Source organism: Aptenodytes forsteri, unplaced genomic scaffold (genome assembly GCF_000699145.1).
Source record: "Aptenodytes forsteri isolate BGI_AS27 unplaced genomic scaffold, ASM69914v1 Scaffold92, whole genome shotgun sequence".
Lineage (NCBI taxonomy): Eukaryota > Metazoa > Chordata > Aves > Sphenisciformes > Spheniscidae > Aptenodytes > Aptenodytes forsteri.
In genome coordinates this window covers 3648279-3670225 of record NW_008794581.1, presented here as the reverse complement: position 1 = coordinate 3670225, position 21947 = coordinate 3648279, and the positions used below count along the sequence as shown (strand labels likewise).

Here is a 21947-nt window from a genome sequence, read left to right as displayed (position 1 = left end):
CTTGAGAGATTCTAACTCCCTTAATACCTTTGTTTCAAGATACCTGTGCATCTTAAGACTGGGAAAGTTTAATGTGTAGGTGTTTTCTTTCATCTCGGTGTTAGAGATTTATGCATGCAACTCCCAACGCATAGCAAGGCAGCTGTACCCACTGAGTTGTGTTCAGAAGCCTTTTCCTCATAGTAGTCTGCATTTGTGCCATCCTATGCTGCAGTTCCATCATGTCTTGCAAGCTAAGGAAGGTCAACAAAAATAAATTTTGAAGTCAGTAGACACCTAAATGTTCCAGAAACTGTTAAGGGAGTTCTCCGTAGCTGGACAGCAGAGAGTTGTACTTTAGTACGGTGAGACACAAGTCATGTAGTCTTGGTATCAGTAAGGTTTCTTAGTATATGGAGACATTTAAGAATGAAAGAACTTGTGTGATATCTTAATATAAAAACACGGAGATTACATATCTTAGCTACTCAAACCAGAAAGAAATGAGTTAGAATTCTAATGAGATTAATTGAATAACTTTGTAATAATATCTATGAATGTCATTATTTCTGAGAGTTTACATTTTAGAAATTAAATTGGTAAAATGTAGTAAAACAACTATCTTTAATTTTACTTCTAAAAATTAAAATACAGCTTAGGAACCTACATGTCTTTAACATACCTGGAAATGAAATTATTTGATTGTAGGTATCAGCTTGTTCTTTCAGTGATCATAAACTCCATGTATCAAACACTTGTATTATGGTTATTAGAAGCTATGCAAGTCTAAAGATTGCAGTCCAAAGGCAGTCTTTCTTCTTTTCTTTCACTGGCATCAGCATAAATGCTTTCACATAGAAACCTTTATATGTACTTACTGGCTACAATAGTTGTACTTGGTGCTTTAGCTTGTAGTAACAGCAAAATACTCTAAAATCAATGGGCACACAACTGAGTATTTAAATACTTAATGATTAGGTACTTACATACTGTGAAAGCACATAGACCTCAGTATTTGCTGTTTAGTCTAAAATTTGCTTAGTTAAGCTGGAACTGTGGAAGTAGAAAGCAGGAAAAACTGTTAAGTGGGGACTGCATGTTGCTTTTTGCATGTACATTTGTTTTTCTAACTTGTGAAGTGACCACAGAAACTCTTGAGATTTGAGTAGAAAAATAAATTAATGAGTTGACTCGGGTCTAAAAAGCATTGACTTTCAGGTAGTCCTTGGTCCCTGCTGTTCCAATTTATCCTTTTCCTGCTTAAAGTAGCTTTGAAAGCAGATCAGACATTGCTGCAGTACTTTGGCTATGTGAAGTTTTTTTTCTTCTTCACCACCTACACCACTCTGAGCTTACCAAAACCAGCTAAAATGTTTTGGGTTTTTTTTTTCCCCCGAATCAGTGTTATTGGAAAATACTTTAACTAATGGGTACACACTGGTCAGCTTAAAGAAACAAACTTTTGAAGCAGAGGTTTAAAAGTAACCTAACAATGTAAAGTAAGAGTTAAATCAGGCAAAAATTTTCAGCTGTTGAAAGAGAAATGATTCCACGTTGCTAATATTAATCCACTAAATTGTTGTACTTTCTGGTAAGTATTGTTTGATTTAGTTTTAAAAAAGTACCAGTTACCTTTGAAATACTTGTTTTTCTTAGAACTCTAATGAAGTAAGTATTTTTTTATTTCTATATATAATGAAATATGACATTTTGCAAACTTCAAATATTAAAAGCTATAAAAGTACATATTAACCTGAACAATGGTAATTAAGCTCCTATAAGCATTAGTATAGCATTCTTTTAAAAAGTATATTACTAATTTTGCTTGCAATCTATTTCCTATTTTTTACTTCAATACCTTTTTAATAAATACTGAATAATTTATGTAACATATGTATATAATAATATGTGAAAAAGCAAACCAGAACTTTATTGTAAATATAAGCAAACTTGAAAGTAAATCAAAATACAATGACTGATGAACATAAAAAAATCTTACTGCACCCATATGTCAAGTGTCAAACTAGTAAGTCAGAAATATGTTTAGAAAGCTGTTTCTAAACTAGTGTACACCCTTTTTTAGATATCTCATTTTAAGCATCCCCTTTCAGCTCTCATACCTTTTAAACAAATTAGGATACAAGAGTAAAATTGCGTGGATGTTTTTGACATCCATCCATGTTAACTGTCTACCCAGCTTCTTCTCAAGGATCCTGAGGTTCACATGCTATTATAATAATTAATATAAAACACAAAGGATGGTGCATTTCCTCTGTTTTTTAGAACTGAGATGACAGTTTTGGATTCAAGATGTATACCCCTATCATAATATTATAGGTATGGAGTTGTCTTTAAGCGCTCTTCAGTAATATTTTTTCTGTCTTATAGTGAGACTTGATTTGCTTATGGGGTAAGGTATTCAAGTTCAGTTAGTTTATCTGAGTAAAAAGTTAAACTTTCAAGTTGGAAATAAGTGTTGATAACATACTTCTATTTGAACTCACTGCTGCAATATGTACATGCTACATAATACTGGTATTTTGAAGCACAGAAAATTTTTGTGATAGCATTTTGGGTTATGAGTTCAATGTGCATGCTTCTTTCCCAGGTCAGGCAATGTTCATGTTCTTCATTTTGTTCCAATACCAATTTTTGTTTCATCTCAAATGTGATTCTTTAGAATTGTTTAAAGCTCAGTCCAAGTGAAAGGTCTGCATTTTAAAAAAGAAACTGCAGTATTGTTTTATGTAAAACATGAATAAAATATCTAGATGCAGAAGACGGTTGCAAGATTCTGCTCTTCAGCCCTGCAGGCCTGTGGTTGTGTTCTCAGCTAGGCAGCAGTGGCCGTCTGTGCGCACTCGGATGCTGTGGAATGACATAATTTGTCGTGTCGGTGTCTACACCTTCACAGCCCTTTAGGTTGCTTTATCTGAGAGCTGAAGGAAAGGAGTCCCTGTTGCCACTTTACCTGGTTGTGTCGATCCCGACTGCCTCATCTCACAAGACATATCTTTGCCACGAGGTTATTTATAAAAGTATAAAACTTTCTGTTAGACCCAGCTGTGTGATGAAATGGAAAATGTTTTCTCTTTTGGCAACCCTGGCAGACTCTACAATTGTCTACATTTATTTCAGTCTTTGTTAGGTATTTTATTTCCTTGAAGCTGTACAGTGTTTCTCTAGTAGGCTACACTTAGTGGACGTCCCTGCAAACCATTTGCGCGTTCAGGGTCGTGCTGTAGTCACTTGTCCTGTCGTATTAAAATTGCTTCCTCTTCTCCCAAGGAAGAGCTCTTGTTCTTTCCTGAGATCCCTGTCAGGCCTTGTCCTGCCTAGCGGGCTGTCCCTCCGAATCCATGCTAACCTGTTCCCTTTATCAGCCTCCCTTTGAAAACAGCGTTTTGGTGGTCATCACCCCAGCTAAAAATGTGAGACGGACTGCCAGGGTCCCACAGGTGGTGTTCTGTGAGGACCGCATCATGTTTAGGCCCTGTTTTCTGGTATTCCTTGCCCCCCATCTCTCCCTGCCCTGCCTTTTGCCTTGAGCTTTCACAACGGTATTTCTTGTTTTCTTCCCAAAGCTGTATTTTAACCCATGAAGAGTAGCATTTCACCTGCTGGATGAACTGAGAGGCTTTTTTGAACAGAATATACACATTCAGCATGTCTCCTGAGTTGACTGTGACATTTGCAGAGGGGGTCAGGAGCTCAGTCTTGTTCTACTCAGATTTCCAACCACACCACCAACTTGAGAGCCACGTTGGCACATTCAGAGGGGGCCACCTGCACCTGTTGTGTCTGAAATACTAGGACCTCTGTTCACATCTTGCTCAGATGTGAACTTTGCAAGACTTTCTGTGTAATTGCTTTATATGTGAGAACAAGCAACTTAACTACAGTAGGAGTTTTATTTGTGTTATATTGATGTATCTGCATCCCACTTTTTCATCTGTGTTTGTGAGACTTCTGTTAGTGAAAAGACTAGGTGGGGTTTATGTACATACACCTTCTCTTATGTACTTAAAATGCTCTGTCTTAGAGTATACGAATAGTGCAAGTGCAGCTTCAAAGGATAATTTTGTAATTTATATGATAAAATGAGTAGCATAAATTGTAGGATAAAGAATAATTTTTAATGCTGTTTAAAAGAAGTGTCTGTAGGATATGTGTGTATGTGAAATGGATAATATATGTCAAAGGACAAGTTTCTTTAGCTAACCTTCCTTTTCTTCAGAAGTTGCACTCTTGTGTTGACTGTGGCTGAAATACATGAGTATTCTCCCCTATACTCTGCAATGAAAAGCAAACACAATAAAATAGCAGTACTAGTATTCTTTAATCCTTCAAGTGCTATCCACAGTATTAGCTGTAACTGTGTTCACACTGTGTAAGACAATTTTCTTTGCAAATCTCAAACAGTAATCCTTTTGTAAAATTTATTAAAACTTACTAAAAAACAGAAATAGCATTAGCTCCTTGAGAGTGTGTGCAGCTAGCTGTAATAATTCCATTTATCCTGAAAAAAATGGAGATAGCAAACGAGCGTTTGCAAATGATTTATAATTGAAATATAATTAATCATCCAAACCAGACTGTAACACTGCTGTGTTGGGTCATATTGCTTAATTGATGTTCTCCACAGCTGTAACTTTCTCTTCATTTCATTTACAAGTCATACCCTTGCTGTCATTTGCCCATTCCTCTTCCCTGCATGACTGCCTTTTTGTTTATCTTCCTGCATTATGTTTTTATTTATCGAGTACAAGTTATTGTATCTTTTTATTGGCTTGCTAAATTCCCTTTATACATGCTAAATCCCCATTTTAAGCCGTTTTTCATACATTTACAGAAAATATTCAGTACTTCATTCCTGGATTTATTCACATTTTGACAGTAATTGGTAGAAAACTGTTTCTTGAATCTGATAGACCAAAACAAACCAAAAGAACAGTTGGGAGAAAGCTTCCGCATGCCAGAAGCACCGAGCATCCATCAGCTCTCCAAGGAAGTGGCATTTGTACTAGTATCATTTACAGTTTTGTTGCAAAAAGAATGAATGTAATGTTGCATATTTCTAGGAAGCCTATTGCAGATTCATTTACGAAACAGTGGTTCCTTGTAAAGGTGTAGGATCTGTTGGGCTTCGTGCTGCTTTGATGAGGTAGAAGGCACAAGGCTTTCCAGTGAGGAGGGAACGGGAACTGGTGTTGGTGCATCCTGCTGCCAGATGAACAGGGCTTGGGGACTAGAATGACAATGGGCATTTAGCAGAGGTTTTTTAAATCTCTGTCCGCTGAAGGAACTTGCTTCTTAGACAAACTGCAATAAAAGATGTTTTTACTTGAGTTAACTGCCACAGTTTCAGATACACCAGGCTCTCAAAATATAAGGTTTGTGTGAACATATATAAAAGCTGTGGGCTCTGATCCCTCGGGAAGTTACAGGTTCAGCATTTTCAGATCATTAAATTTGTCACTCCTAAAAAGAAAATACAGAACATAGAATGCCTTTTCTTGTATATTTATGATACAGATGTAGGTGAATATATGTTGACTGCTCAGCAGCTCATAATTCATAGGATCACAGAATGGTTTGGGTTGGAAGGGACCTTAAAGATCATCTAGTTCCAGCCTGCCTGCCATGGGCAGGGACACCTTCCATTACACCAGGTTGCTCAAAGTCCCATCCAGCCTGGCCTTGAACACTTCCAGGAATGGGGCATCCACAGCTTCTCTGGGCAACCTGTTCCAGTGCCTCACCACCCTCACAGTAAAGAATTTCTTGCTAATATCTAATCTAAATCTATCCTATTTCAGTTTAAAACCATTACCCCTTGTCCCATCACTACATGCCCTTGTAAACAATCCCTCTCCAGCTTTCTTGTAGGCCCCCTTTCAGGTACTGGAAGGCTGCTATAAGGTCTTCCCGGAGCCTTCTCCAGGCTGAACAACCCCAACTCTCTCAACCTGTCTTCACAGGAGAGGTGTTCCAGACCTCTGATCATCTTTGTGGCCCTCCTCTGGGCTCGCTCCAACAGGTCCATGTCCTTCTCACATTGGGGGCCCCAGACCTGAACACAGTACTCCAGGTAATATTCATGAAAATGAATCTAGGGCTGCTGGAGATCTTTAGAACAGTATATATATATTGTTTTAAGAAACCGATATGGGAAGAATAATAATTTGGTTATAGAACAACACAAGTTTGGGATTATTCATTATTTAACTTAATTTTGATCTGGAAGGTTCTTCAATGGGTTTTTCTTAATGCAAATGTGGATATATCAGATTTAGTGACTGCAGTGGAAACAACTAGGATGTTTTATCTGTGGAAGAGGGGCTCTTCCTTAGAAGAAGCAGACAACATATTCATTTTATAACATCTGTGCATATCTACAGTTAACGATGTTTTTGTTGTGGAACTATAACTTAGTTTCTAGGCTTCATAGTCTATAGGTAGGGCTGTAGAAGTTTAGAAGATAATTCATTAAGTCATTTGCTACCCCTTCAGATTTCACCTACTATTTCCCTTGCTGGCTTTGGCTACCCCTTTCTCATGCCGGTAGGCTGCCTAACTTCTGTTAAATACTTTTGTTTTCAGGCTTTTATACAAGTTCACTTCAGTCATCACACACTGACTTTCAGATAGACTGTGACAGAAAGGCTTAGAGAAAACATGTACAGTAAGAAAGTTTATAAGTCTAAAATGTGTAAATACTGTATCACTTGCTGAAAGATCTGTCCATTACTTAGACTAATTGGCCATTTTCCCTGCTTGTAACTGCTGCAAAGTTGCAAATTTTGGCTACTTCAGTGTTTTGTGTAAATGATGTTATATCTGAGTATTCTACGTGAGTGTTCTGTACATCTGTTAAATTCTTTCAGAAGTAATCTTCTTTTTGTTTTATGAGTTATTGGCTGTCGTTCTTTGGATATGTTGTGTTTTATATAATCCCAACTTGAAGTATTAATGGTTCTTCTATGTTTCTAAGATCTAGTGGTCACATGAAAATGAGGTTAATTTTAAATTTAAAACTGTAAATACTGGTTCTTACATTGCTATTTGTAATTACTTCACATGTATACACTTACAAGTGAAGTTTCTTGAGTTGCAGTAGCAAACACCACAGTATTTATTTGAAAACGTGGGAATGAATTAGTCAATACGAAGCAAAATAGTCAATATCTTTAGTATGAAAAAACACTTCTCTAAACTGTAAAAGGTTTTAATTACATCTAAAGAGGCCTCAGTGTGATCTTCAATAGAAAAGTCTATGTAAATAATTTGTCAGTGGTGGTCTTCCAAAAGAAACCTAGGGGAGGGGACAAGGCAAATCAGATAGTTGAAGGTAATTGGTGTCGTGTGTGCATCACAAATGCAGAGAGGCTTACAAGCCAACAGCACTACTGTGTGATGATTCTTCAAAATAACATCCTTGGGGAAATAATTTTCTGAGTTTGGCTCTACAGTGTGATTTGACAGTGGGATCTGGAGAATGATTTTTTTTTTTTACACAGGTGTTACGAAAGCTTGCAGCAGAATAAAAAGTGGTGTATTTTGTTAAAAGTAGCTGAACAACCCCAACTCTCTCAACCTGTCTTCACAGGAGAGGTGTTCCAGACCTCTGATCATCTTTGTGGCCCTCCTCTGGGCTCGCTCCAACAGGTCCATGTCCTTCTCACATTGGGGGCCCCAGACCTGAACACAGTACTCCAGGTAATATTCATGAAAATGAATCTAGGGCTGCTGGAGATCTTTAGAACAGTATATATATATTGTTTTAAGAAACCGATATGGGAAGAATAATAATTTGGTTATAGAACAACACAAGTTTGGGATTATTCATTATTTAACTTAATTTTGATCTGGAAGGTTCTTCAATGGGTTTTTCTTAATGCAAATGTGGATATATCAGATTTAGTGACTGCAGTGGAAACAACTAGGATGTTTTATCTGTGGAAGAGGGGCTCTTCCTTAGAAGAAGCAGACAACATATTCATTTTATAACATCTGTGCATATCTACAGTTAACGATGTTTTTGTTGTGGAACTATAACTTAGTTTCTAGGCTTCATAGTCTATAGGTAGGGCTGTAGAAGTTTAGAAGATAATTCATTAAGTCATTTGCTACCCCTTCAGATTTCACCTACTATTTCCCTTGCTGGCTTTGGCTACCCCTTTCTCATGCCGGTAGGCTGCCTAACTTCTGTTAAATACTTTTGTTTTCAGGCTTTTATACAAGTTCACTTCAGTCATCACACACTGACTTTCAGATAGACTGTGACAGAAAGGCTTAGAGAAAACATGTACAGTAAGAAAGTTTATAAGTCTAAAATGTGTAAATACTGTATCACTTGCTGAAAGATCTGTCCATTACTTAGACTAATTGGCCATTTTCCCTGCTTGTAACTGCTGCAAAGTTGCAAATTTTGGCTACTTCAGTGTTTTGTGTAAATGATGTTATATCTGAGTATTCTACGTGAGTGTTCTGTACATCTGTTAAATTCTTTCAGAAGTAATCTTCTTTTTGTTTTATGAGTTATTGGCTGTCGTTCTTTGGATATGTTGTGTTTTATATAATCCCAACTTGAAGTATTAATGGTTCTTCTATGTTTCTAAGATCTAGTGGTCACATGAAAATGAGGTTAATTTTAAATTTAAAACTGTAAATACTGGTTCTTACATTGCTATTTGTAATTACTTCACATGTATACACTTACAAGTGAAGTTTCTTGAGTTGCAGTAGCAAACACCACAGTATTTATTTGAAAACGTGGGAATGAATTAGTCAATATGAAGCAAAATAGTCAATATCTTTAGTATGAAAAAACACTTCTCTAAACTGTAAAAGGTTTTAATTACATCTAAAGAGGCCTCAGTGTGATCTTCAATAGAAAAGTCTATGTAAATAATTTGTCAGTGGTGGTCTTCCAAAAGAAACCTAGGGGAGGGGACAAGGCAAATCAGATAGTTGAAGGTAATTGGTGTCGTGTGTGCATCACAAATGCAGAGAGGCTTACAAGCCAACAGCACTACTGTGTGATGATTCTTCAAAATAACATCCTTGGGGAAATAATTTTCTGAGTTTGGCTCTACAGTGTGATTTGACAGTGGGATCTGGAGAATGATTTTTTTTTTTTACACAGGTGTTACGAAAGCTTGCAGCAGAATAAAAAGTGGTGTATTTTGTTAAAAGTAGATTAGTTAAAAATGTTTCATTTGGGAAATCATAAAGGTATAACATCAATAACAAGTTGTGGTAGCAGGTAGAAAAATACACTTCTTTGTTACTTTTGCTTATGTCAGTTTACTCAGACTGTTCTACCTGCGTAGGACTCACGTTATGGACAGTTTTTTAAAAGGTGCTGTGCTAACAGTAAAATCTAGTGACTTTCCAACAATGGAGAAGAGTGTTAATTCTGAGACTTATATAGGATCAGACCTAATTAGGTAGGTCTTCAGCTTTTCTGGAGATCTGCTGTATGGGAAGAAATTAATTCTGTATTTTTGTTTTGCTTTGTAGATAAAGAGTTTGAGAAATGGAATTATCCACACTATTGTTGAAAGGAAATTATTTTAAAGCAAGTGTATGAAGTATAATATCTTAAGCATATAGGAACTGTGTACTTATAAAACAAATAAGTATAAATCATGTATCTTTCAACACTGATTAAAAATATCTAATCTTGGAGATGAAAGTATGTTCCACTATTTTCTTTGCCTGATGGCATATCTGAAACAGTAAAAATGTTGCATTGCTTAAAAATAAAAAGAAATATTATAAAGCTAAAGAAGGTACTTAGAAAAGGAATTGCAGTTTCTCTACAAGTTCTTATTTTACTGTATTCAATACTTAATAATGAACAATAGTATACAGTTTAGCTATTAACCAGAGATGGGTGAATTGTAACTCCTGACTGCTATCAGTTTTTAAATAACTTCATTTGAAATACTTGTTGAAAGCACACTGAAGGAATAAACTGCATTAATCACATCATTATGAAAGAAAATATTTTATGCAGATATTTCTTTGTGTTTCCTCAAAATGTCAAATTTTTCCATATCAGCCTCCCAGGAAGGGAAAAAGCTGGGAGAAAAAGCCTGGGGAATGTTAGTTTTTTTTTCCCTGTGAGGGATGGGGAACTTGCACATTTTTCCAGTACCTGCTAATTTAAAAAGCAAATTAAAATACTTTTTCTCTGTATGGTAGCATGATATCGGACAGTCTGCTGTGTGCTACATCACTGGTTCAACCTTAATTCTTTCTCTTTGGCAGCAGTAGAATCTGTGGGTGGGATGTAGATCCAGATTCTCCACACTGGCTCCCCTTTCAATATACTGAATGTTCCCTATCAGGGAGCTGCCTACTGGTTTTTGCTTTTTTAACATAGAAAATACTTAGTTTGCAAGCATATGTGAAAAGGCTCACATGCACAGAGCAGTTGCCAGTGATTGGAGATGATGTAGCCTGACCACTTTGCAAAGCTAACCAGTGAACTTTCAGTGCTGGTTTTTGACTCGAGAACAGCATCAAGTTTCTGATCCCTCACCAGCAATGGTGTGGAAGATATCCAGGTGAAGGAAAAAACAGTTGATAGAAAACTTAATGACAGTTCTTCAGAGAAGCATTCTCAAAGGGAGGGATACACTAAGGTGGATAACTTGGGTTGAAATATATTTATCATTAATAATCCAAGTCAACTGTAGAACATGCAAGCTTTTGTTAAAGTTACTGAAACATAGCATTTCAAATTGACATCTAGATGGTAATCATTTTCTCAGTATTTTAATCCTTCATTTTTATCCTGTAGACATCATTGCACTTGTGTGAATAAGTACAGTTCTTTCAAAACAGTAACATAATCAGCAATTTAAATATTACATAGAAATATATTTAACTGCCTTTTTTCTTTTTTTCTTTTTTTTCCTGTAGGGCAGATTATACCAGAAAGAAGATTTGTAGAAGCAATAAATCGTCAAGCATATCAGTATGAAATGGGTGACTTTCCAACAGAATGGGAAGGTAAATCCTGAATATTTTGGGTTTATTTCAAGATAATTTTGCCATTGAATGTAGATTCAGTATTTTTAATGGAAAGCCTGACTAGGTTGTCTGTTATCTTTCATTTTGAGTAATGCAGGCTTTTGTTTAACTGCATAGTTATTATGAATTCTTGAAGTAACCCCTTTACAAATAGGATAAATAATGTTTAGGAAATCAGTACTTAATAAAAATGTAAATAAAGCCTGTATGATCATGACTTTCTCCTATTAAATGTGAAAATATTTGTGCCTGAGGGGGATCTGATAGAATAACCAAAACTAAATGTGTTAAAATTCCTAATTATGCCTTCACTGCAGTGTTAATTTGTAGGTCAGTTCAATTGTTGGTGGCACAGTGATGGGGCTTTTTTTTTGTTATGGTGGTATTTGGTTTCCTGTACTCATCCTTGCACAGTCTCGTAGGGAGTTGGAGAACCTGTTAATGATTAACCATTTTTTCCCACTGCTACTGGTGAAAATTTTGTCTGAAAATTTGGAACATAGAAAGAAATTCAGGGAGGTTAGAGAAGTTCCTTAGGATTAGCTGAGCAGCCCTTGGAGAAGGAGAGAAAGCAGAGAGGGAGTGTATGTTGGTCCTTGAGGCTCTAGGAGCTCGAGCCAAGTGTGGGGTTAAATGTGGCTTAAAATCCAGGACTCTATAGCGTAAGCAAGGAACCACTGAAATAGTAGATAGAGTCTACCCATCATTCAGCATGCTTTTTGGGGAGAATTAGTATCTAGGCATCTCCCAGAAGTTGGTAGGTTTAAAGCAAACAAGCTTAAATTTTAAGCAGTATGTAGGTAAACTGTGGAATTCCGTGTCATTGAATATTCTGCTTGCTGGGAGTTTGCATGAGTTCAAAAAGTGATTAAAAGAATTTGTGGAAGAATTCTTTACACAGAATGTATAGACATTACTGTGTTTTAATTTGTCAGTGACCTGCAAATTAATGGAGGCTACAGTGTGTTTTGAGCAAATACCGCAATATACTTACTTTACCTCATTCTCTTCCCTTTGCGCTCACTGTTGACCCCTGAGGGTGATGATACTGAGCTAAGCGAAAACTTTGGTCCCATTATATCCCCTCATGGAGTCAGTAGAGAAATATCAAATGTTCCCATCTTGCATTTTATCACTGTCATTACATGATTCCTAGGATTTTTTTGGTGGTCAACTAAGGCTAGTATTAACAGCTAAAAGCTTCTCAAAGGTGTTTCAACCCTATTAGCAGCATTTGCCAAGTGTGGCAAAACCACTGCATCAACAGCTTCTGTCTTCTACTGCCGCAGTACCCACAGTTGGCTGGCAAGTCTTAATCTAGTTGCTTCTGGTTCTTTGAGTCTGAGATAGCGATCTTCTGAAGGAGAGCGGCAGCCTGGTAGGCTTGTCCTTATTAAATCATCTGGTGTTTGAATGGGTATCTACCTAATCCAGCTTTCTTAAGGTCTACGTCCTCATCCAAATGTTCTCCAGCCACTGCTGGTCGTCTTAGGTCTGTGTGACTGTCATGCAATCACTCTGCACCACAAACACTGAGGAGTGTATATAAACCCTCAGGTAACTCTGCTCTGCTGTGAATGAGTTCTCATCTAAGACCTGCTGCTGCCTTTTAAGAGTCAGAATGCAATCCAGTCGTCTCTGTGTGCACTTGTCTGGAATTAACAGGAAACAACATGGACAGTCAGACTGCCTCAGATGGGTGTGGGCTAATCACCCTTTCACAAAGGGTCTTGGACTGGTTCAACCAACTTCCTATATGAACCTGTTCCTTAGGACTGCTGGAATTGGTGTAGCACTAATAAGCCTGCGCTATTATCTTTCTTCACAAACCTTAGCACAAATCCATGTGACTTGACAGTGTGGTTCATGGGAGGGTACAGCTGTTTGAAGGATGCTTTTGGCAAGCACCACTATGGGGACCTTGGAGTCAAGGGTCAGGTACCCTGCAGTATGGCTTGCTTAAAAAGATGCAGTTGCCAGACCTGCACTTTTGCAAGTCAAGGCATCTTTATTCAGGTTTGTTTTAAAGAAGAAAAGACAATTGGCCAGTCCCATTTTTATGAGCTGCACTTTAATGCTTAACTTCCTCATCTTTGTAACTGCATTTTTTTTCTTTGTGATTTTTGTCAGCAGCAAATAGGAGGAATTCACAGAGAAAAGGAAAATTTACGGCATGCAGATAGGTAACAGCCTTTTCCTCTTAAGTACTGAATTTCTCTAGAAACAGAAAGAAAAGACACATGCATCTTTTTTTCCCCTGTGCATTCCTTAAGCAGGATGGGTGTGTAGTGCATGTTTCTGACAAAGTATGGGAATTCCACAAAAAAGGCTAACCTGTATTTTTTTGTGTAATGCTAATTTAAACATTACAAACAGTTTTGTAGAAGTATAACATAATTTTGAAAAGCCAAAACTGGTACTTCTGCTGTGGGTATAGAGGCTGTTCAGAGAACTATTTTGCCTTTGCTATATTGGGGTGTGAACTGGGGATGTGGGATGCTCTGAAGTTCAGTTCATTACTACTTCTTTACTGCCTCCTGTAAAATGAAAAATTCTCAGTAAAATATGGGAAAGAATGGAAAGAGTAGAGAGTTCAGATAATACCATAGAAGCCAGTTATCTGAGTGGGAACAGTTTAATCAAAGTTTTAAGACACACTTTACTGGAAGGCTCATTACAATTCTGCCCCTATTTTTTCCTCTTTTAAGATTGGTCTAGAAGTTTACCAGGCCCACAAGACCTGTGCTGAACTTTCACTCTGTATCTTCTGTCCAGACTCTTGAAAATTTCCCAATGCATTCTTTCTGTGGGTGTTCACTTTATAATTCATGCTGTTGTGGATGCTGATCATTCCAGCAAATAGCCTGAGACTTTGCAGAAGGATTTCTAAAATACTTGCTGTTTTCTCTGAACAGTAAAAGATGAATATAAGTTTAGAAGGCTATACAATATTTCTCACTTCTGTTTTCTCTTTACTCTTGGAAATTTTTTTTTTAGTGTTCTAAATCCTGTCCGCTGGGCAGATGCTTACATCTCCAGGGGCCTTCCCTCCAAATCCTGTGTATGCACTTTGACATCTGCGGCCTCTCTGCTTCAGTTTTGGCTGGTTCAGCACTAGCAGTCTCCTTGCCTAGCCTTCTCAGGCTTTTCGCTTTAAGGACTGTGCTAAAGTTTCTGTTGCCTTATTTCCTCTCCTTTTTCTTGGGATCTGCAGAGAACTGCTTTCACCTGTGCTGTCTTTGTTCTGCCAGGACTCTGTTTTTTCACTTGTGGATAATCCTTAGTGGCCACCTGATCTAAAAGCAGTCATCCCAGCACCCTTTCCCTCTCCTTGTTTCCCTACATCACGTTGTGTGACTAGAAAAGAAACCTCTTGTGACCGAAATGAATAAAAGCACTGTCCCTGGAAATACTTAAGGGCATGAGTTGTCTGAGGAAACTTGCACAAAATCAGGGACAAGGGATTGTTTAAGGGGTGGGAGCAGACTGTAGTGAAATTTGAAGAGGGTCTGAGTTAAATCTCATTGTGTATCTAAGATACTCAGCCTGGACAGCTGGTAAACTAAGGGGCTTATTTTGGTGTCGTGTTTATCAAGTTACAAACATGTAATAAGGTAACCAAGACCAAGTAGAAAGCTATAAAGCAAGTAGATAAACCAATCCTCCAGATCAGAGACTCAATCTGTGGAAGCTGTTTCTTAGAGTCCGGAGAGGATGTTTGTGTATTAGTCCTGAGAGTTTACTGAATACAGGGCCAAGGGCTTACTCCTGAAGGGTTTGCCTGGAATTTTTCTCCTGAAGATGTTAGTTTTAAGTGCTCCACAGGATTAAATTTCCTAAATTCTCAGACCTGTGAATTTTACAAAAGTTCTGAATGTCCATTAAGGCTTTTGTAAAACTGAAATATGCTCAATATTAGAAGAATAGAATCATAATCCCTTCTGTTCTCCTTAGTCTTAGTGTTAGCTATTTGTACACAGAAAATTAAGTCGATTTTAGTTTTAAAAATCCAAAAGTGTGTTTCCTTTTCTACTGTAGTTTTGAATTTAAACGTAATCCATATACACAATACAAATATTACCTGGTTTTGTTTAGGTAAAGCCTTTTCTGTTTTACTACAAAGTGGGAGTGCATACTTGTCTTTTCCCTAGGCAATATGGATGCACACAACAGATAACCTTTCTGTAATGTTATTTCTGAATGTTCACCTACTGTAGAATTGTGTAATTTACCTCCTCGGGACATGTCAATAGTGCTCCTGAGAGGAGATCGGTAATTTTACATACCTATAGAGATTCATGAGATTGCATGCTTCATGCGGCATTTTATTGCCCATCTAGTCCTAGTCCTTTTTTTTTTTTCCTTTCCTGGTAACATTTAGTGATTAATGGGAGTCTTAATTTGCATGCTCACTTTTACGCTCATTACAGTGCGTTATGTTCCAGTAGGAGTCTTGAAGTTCAATGAAAATCTCATGCATACTAATGAGAACGCAAATGAGTGCTGATGAAAGAATGCGAGGGTCTCAAGGTAGGAAATGTCCAGCTATCTTGCAAAATTCCTTTTAGACGAAAGTAGCATTACAATGAGTATGGAATGCAGGAAGTGCCATCCAGATAAAATTAGAAGCAGCAGCATAATTAGTTTGAAATGGAGGCAATGATTCATTTTGCCAAAGCTTTGGGGAGCAGGGAAGCATGTTTTGGTTGCACTCAGTACATACATGTTACCTTCTCTACTTTACTAGGTTTAAAGCATCTTGGCTGACAATGGTGAGGGCATTTTGTTTTGTTAGTGTAGGGAATGGGAGTGTTCATGTGGAAGCCTTTTCCAGCTATAACTGTCACTGGACACTTTTTAATTATGTGTATGCATGTGTGCATATGGTGTTCAAATAATATGTAATAATGCACCTACCTGCCTTGTTTCCATCAACAAATATTTAACTGTGGTATAAATCTGTTTAGTAATTTAAACCTGCATTGACTAAAAGTGTAAGGGAGAGCGCAAAGAAATGTGGGAGAGCTTTTCCATTGCTAAATACACTGACTGCATTTTTCAAAGAGAATGCAAAACGTCTTAATTTCAAGATATCATTTACTTGGATTTTGTTAAAATTAGTGCTAACTCAGTAGTAAATCACTGGTTATATTTTTGTATACATTCATTCTTCCTTTAATTGTTACCATGAATTTCTCTTATGCCTGAGTTATGAGGTGTTGGTATTTTTTTGAACCTTGTGTTGGATGCTCAAAATATTGTTGATCCCTTATAAAAAATTGAAAGGCTTTTAAAATTTTCTGTCTGAAAGAGAACCACCTGAAAACTGGTGGGGGGTTAAATATATTAGTCCTCCCATTATTCTCCCCAAAGACTGAGGAGTGGTCAGGTGAATTATTAGAAAAAGGTATTGCTTTTGAAAGACTGATAAAACTATTGGATGCTAAAGTACAATATACTAAAGTATACTCAATTCAGATGATGTTTCTTTGCTTTTAATCTTGTAATGTATCTTGAGCTGTGCTTTATATAGAATATTTCAGAAATGGATTTGCACAGAGGGAATATTATATATTAAAGCTAACTAACTTCATCTTATGGCTATAAAGAGATTTTAGTAAATTTTGTTACTGCATTTCTCCCTTAGCTACATAGCAGTGAAGGAATCTTTAATTAAATAATGATTTTCTAATGCAGCTCATTAGAGATGTTAAAATGAATTTACCTGTAGTTAGTTGGAAAATGGTATCCAGTCTTTGTGTCAGCAAGTTTTATTTAGGCTTAAACTGAAAAAGATTTGTAGTCCTGACATTTATTAGAAAGAAGGAAGGTTGATAGCTCCTATAAAACCATGCATTCAAATGCTTGTTATACCTGGAAAGAAAAATAGCACAATGTTATAACTGCATGCATTATTTGTGTATTTAAATAGATACAGTCTGATAATGGAATGTTTGATATGAGAAATCTTCCTAAATTAAGGATTGTTTTGTTGCTTTTGAGTGTTGGTACTAACTGAAATCTATTAATGAATGAAAATGTGTTGTGTAACGCTTCTTGCTTCACAGCTTCTGTTCACAGGACGTGTGTCATTGTGTTACCCTTCACTGTTCTGTCTGTGGCTTATTAAACTGAGGCAGATAATTAAATGATAAAATCTTTTCATAGAAGTATTCCATTCATCTGAAAATCATTAATCAAATAACTGCCTAAAAGTCCCATCTGCTATTGAAAGAAAATCTATTGTAATGGTGATATTTCAGCAGTAGTTTCTAACTGCAGCTTAATTTTTGTAGGATTTCAAATTTTAAGAATCTTTCTTTCAGAATCACTAATTGTGATCAGTTGAAGTTAAAATGTAGCTGTTGTTTTAAGAAAATACTAGCAATTGCAAAAAAATGAAGCAATTTTTAGGTGCTGAGAGCTGTGGAATTGAAACCAGTGGTACTGTACTTGCATCTGACAGAAGCAAGGCATGGCAAGGCAGAAGATGATATTTTGTTGAAAGTAATCTCTTAAATTTTGGAGGTTTAAAGCTTAATTTTCTATGAAACAATTTAAAGTACTACTTTTCCTTTTTTCTCCAGCTGCATCTTTTATTGATTAATGTTTAGTATACATACTTCACTATAACTGATACCGCTACCACTTTCTTGCTTTTCTGGATGATGTTGGAACTGTTGCTAAGTACGGACAAAGATGACTTCTGTCAGGAGGAAGGCCTTGTGGGCTATGATTTTCTCTAATAGCTTTGTTCGTCCTTTTACAAAGAGTGTCTGCAAGGCTGCCAGCTGAGAAGTGCCAGTCTGTCATGTCAGTTTAGTCTCTGATCTTGCCAGATTTTGCATTTGGAAATCCTCATAAAATTTAAATGTTTGAAAGTGCTACAGATACATGCAAAATATTTTCTAGTTCTATGGATTTAAAAGAAAGTAATTTAGTTCTATTTTGGATTATCTTAATGGGCTGTTTTTATTTCCTCTAACATAAAACTTTTGCCGAAGGGGTGATGTTGACTGTTCAGTGCTCAGTCACTTCTCCACAGTGGCAAATTTGGGTCTAATGTTTGTTAGGACCAAAAGGCCTCTGAGAAGAGCTGGCAGGGACTGCTTTTAAGAACAGATGTTTGAGAATGGTATTTAAAAGAACACGTCTTCAGAAAGTGTCATCTGATAGACAAGAACCAAAAGTAATACCTTGCTTCATATCATTATAGGTATTTTACCATTAACCTTGAGTTAAGGCTGTTGGCCTTGCCATCATGGCTAAATTCCAAGCTATGTAATGCCATTTTGCCTCCCTTAATTCCGTTCTTATGTTAATTGGAAGCTATTCCTCCTAAAACCAGTTTCATAACGTTGCTGAAGCAGAGTGGTGTTCGTGTTTCACCCCGTGTATAATTGCATTTTCAGTAGTGAGGTGACATTATGACTCTGTGCAGCTTTTAGTGTTTTGGACTTGCGGTCTCACTCATTCCCTAGTTCCCCTCAAAATAGCACAGATGGTATTAAAAAATTAAAATTTGGAATAGTTCCTTCTTAAAACATTTCTGAAATTTTATAGACAGCTGCAGGTCAGACCAGGAATTTGACTGGATGATAATGAAAATGTCATTTTTGCTCTAATTTTCAAGCACAGTAACAAAAGTCTTAATTATCCAAACAAACATGCAAAAGAACATTTTGCCATGTCTCAGCACTTGGAACTGGCTTTCCTTATGTTTGTCCTTCTGTTCATTACTAGCCACTTGCATTCTGCTACTCATTCATTTGAAAAATATGAGCAGAAAAGACAAATGTCTACAGAATATACAACCCAGTACCTACCAATTGTGTGGACTGAAAAGGCATGAAAAAATTCTACAGTAGTGATACTTTTAAAGAGTGATGGATATTGCCTTGTCCACAGTCAGGTAATTTGTTTGTCTAAATAATGCCTGTAATAGTTGGAGCTATCTCTAGTAATTCGTTGACTGAATGAAGCAAGACCTGACGGAGTGCTCCTTCTCTCTCTGCAGTGGGGTCCCTTTGGGTTGCTACCTCCAGTCAGTCCCACACTAACCATCGCCGTTTGCAATGGGAGTGGGCATAAGTCTATTGATTTTGGTTCATCACGGAAAACCTGAGCCGCAGGACAATTGTCGTTGCTACTGCTTTCATTCCTCTTCTGTCTTCTCCAACGTGAATTGACCGAGATGGAGGGAGCCTTCCCTTGGTTACAGTCCCTCCCCCTTGATGCAGTGGGTAATCCCACACAGCTCTAAGACATGGTGCAGTCAGGGTTATGCAGCCCCTCAGTCAGGTTTGGGGCTGTATCTCGCATCCCTGTAAAGGAATTCTAGTTGGCACTAACATGAATAGGTTTTCGGCTCTAACAATGCCTGAGGCATATACAGGAATCCCTTTTCTACAGAGTGGTCTAAGGCTTTTCAGACTTTTCAGCACTCATCTTGTCATTTTCTCAGGGTGAAGCTCAGCTCTGTATAGAAAGCTCAACAACAGGCCTTGGGCTGTGAACCCTGCTTTTTAAGCCCTGTTTTGGCAGCCAGGGTGGTATGTAAACTGTGCCCAAGCTTTCCTCACAGAGGTGATTTCCCCACCCCCACCCTTCCTTCTGTGAAGACTGAGAGTATTGACATGGGAAATAACATCTTTGGTCTTTATATTTTGGGAAATGACATTGCTTGCCAGGTTGTGGCAAACTCTATTGTAATTTTTCATATAAACATTTGCTTTCTGTTACAAATTCATCATAATTTGAGTTTTGTGTGTGTGTCTCTGATCTTTGAAATAATCCATTTGATTTTTATTTCTTTTGTAGCATGGATAAGAAAAAAAAGAAAGGATCCACCCACCATTGAGGTGAGAGAGATAAAGTGTCTTTAAATTTTCAGTTGTTGTAATTAAACTACAATAATTAATTTATAGTGGACTCATCTGTCCAGTAACCTGTCACTTTTGGGGGAGAATTTAGTATGTTGCTTGCCTAATTGATGAAATTATACACAGACTAGATATCTAACACTTACGAAGAAGAAAAAACAAATGGAAATATAAACTCCAGTGTTCTTTAGTTGTTACTTTTATCTATGTGAATTCTTTAAGATGATCTGTGTAGATTCTTTAAGATGATCATGGCCATTCAAGAGTTTCTTTAATTAAATAAATTCTGAAATTACTGCTATGAATTTCTAAAATAGGTCCTCTATGTATTAATGCAAGGTTTTTTTCATGGTAGTTGACATTAAAATGCAGGTTTCAAATCCAGTTGCCAGTGGATTCATCAGTACAGGAAAACAAATTGCACTAACGTTTTACATTGCTAATGAGATGGGGGAGTTGCAGCCATGACTTTTTCCGTAAGTGGTTTCTAATGGAATGAAGCAGGGAAATACCCCACAGTCTTAAAAGCTGATGAGTTTGTAAAGAGTGGAACGAGTTTGACTGTTATCTGTGTACGCATGCACATACACTACTTGCCCTGGATTTGTATTACAAGTTGCTAAGCACCAGCTAGGAATGAGCGAGTAGATGAGGCATGGTTTACTACAGGAGATTCAAACTGACACCCACAGAGGCAGATACTTGACTTGCATCAGTAGGAATAACCGTGTCAAATTCAGTGAAGGTATGTTGGCATGCTCTAGCCAAAGATTGGGTCACTGAGATCTTCTGGAATATACTGTTTGTGAAAAGTTGTCCTGCCTGCCTGTGTGTTAAGATGACCTGGGGAAGCTTGTCAGCTGATGTTTACAAGCCATAACTCATTGAAATGAGCTCCCACACAACTTACAGCTTTTCAACTAATTCTCTCTGCCGCTGTTTCGCACTTGCCACTGAGGTTGTAGAGATAATAAGGGCTATAATACATCCATGAATGGAACACATTTAAGTTAAATTTATCCTCAAAGCTTTTTAGGACTTAAAGCAGATTAATACACTTTTCTTTGCATTCACATTCAGGGAAGTATTAATTGTGACTTTTAAAAATTTTTTTTTTCTTTTCTTTCCCCTCCCTCCTCATCCTAGTTACTTGTGCAGAAGTGATACTACAACAGTTGTTCTGTCTAAGCTTGGACTGATCTCCTTTTAAGTAGCTCCGGCTCATACTAACTGTATACATTCAACTTTTATTGTTGAAATTACCATCTCATGTGATACTTGAAGGTGGGGGGTGTTGCATATCTTTTGTCCTATCGTTTCCATGAGCCAGACTGCCATGATAATTGTGCTAAAATCAACCTGCTCCAGAGAACGTGGGCAGCCTTGGGTTTGGAGTTGATGCAATAAAACTCCTCCTGGCGCTGGAAGTGTTGGTTCTGTTTCAAAATAGGGAGCAAGGAGTCTCCACCCAAGAGTGCTGAGAGAGCTGGCAGAGGAGCTCGCAAAGCAACTCTCCATCATTTATCAGCAGTCCTGGTTAACGGGGGAGGTCCCGGACGACTGGAGGCTTGCCAATGTGACGCCCATCTACAAGAAGGGCCGGAAGGAGGATCCGGGGAACTACAGGCCTGTCAGCCTGACCTCGGGGCCGGGGAAGATTAGGGAGCGGTTCATCTTGAGGGCGCTCACAAGGCATGAGCGGGACAACCAGGGGATCCGGCCCAGCCAGCACGGGTTCATGAGAGGCAGGTCCTGCTTGACCAACCTGATCTCCTTCTATGACCAAGTGACCCGCCTAGTGGATGAGGGAAAGGCTGTGGATGTGGTCTACCTGGACTTCAGCAAGGCCTTTGACACTGTCTCCCACAGCATTCTCCTAGAGAAGCTGGCGGCTCACGGCTTAGACAGGTGGACTCCTTGCTGGGTAAAGAACTGGCTGGACGGCCGGGCCCAGAGAGTTGTGGTGAATGGAGTTACATCCAGTTGGCAGCCGGTCACGAGCGGTGTTCCCCAGGGCTCAGTACTGGGGCCAGTCTTGTT

At 37.8% G+C, this 21947-nt stretch overlaps 1 protein-coding gene across 4 annotated transcripts in view; it reads left to right on the top strand.

The window, feature by feature from the left end:
* NDUFAF2 (NADH:ubiquinone oxidoreductase complex assembly factor 2) overlaps window positions 1-21947 on the top strand; it is a 65748-nt gene that overhangs the window by 26135 nt on the left and 17666 nt on the right. The window contains exons 2-4 of one of the 4 annotated variants that reach the window (XM_019470268.1): window positions 10915-11004; window positions 15456-15555; window positions 19846-19886. In XM_019470268.1, coding sequence (XP_019325813.1) covers window positions 15489-15555; window positions 19846-19886 — 108 coding nt within the window. In that variant the 5' untranslated portion in view covers window positions 10915-11004; window positions 15456-15488. Of the gene's footprint in view, window positions 1-10914; window positions 11005-15455; window positions 15556-19845; window positions 19887-21947 lie in introns of those variants that run through there. The other 3 variants (XM_019470270.1, XM_019470269.1, XM_019470267.1) reach the window with 3 other exon arrangements.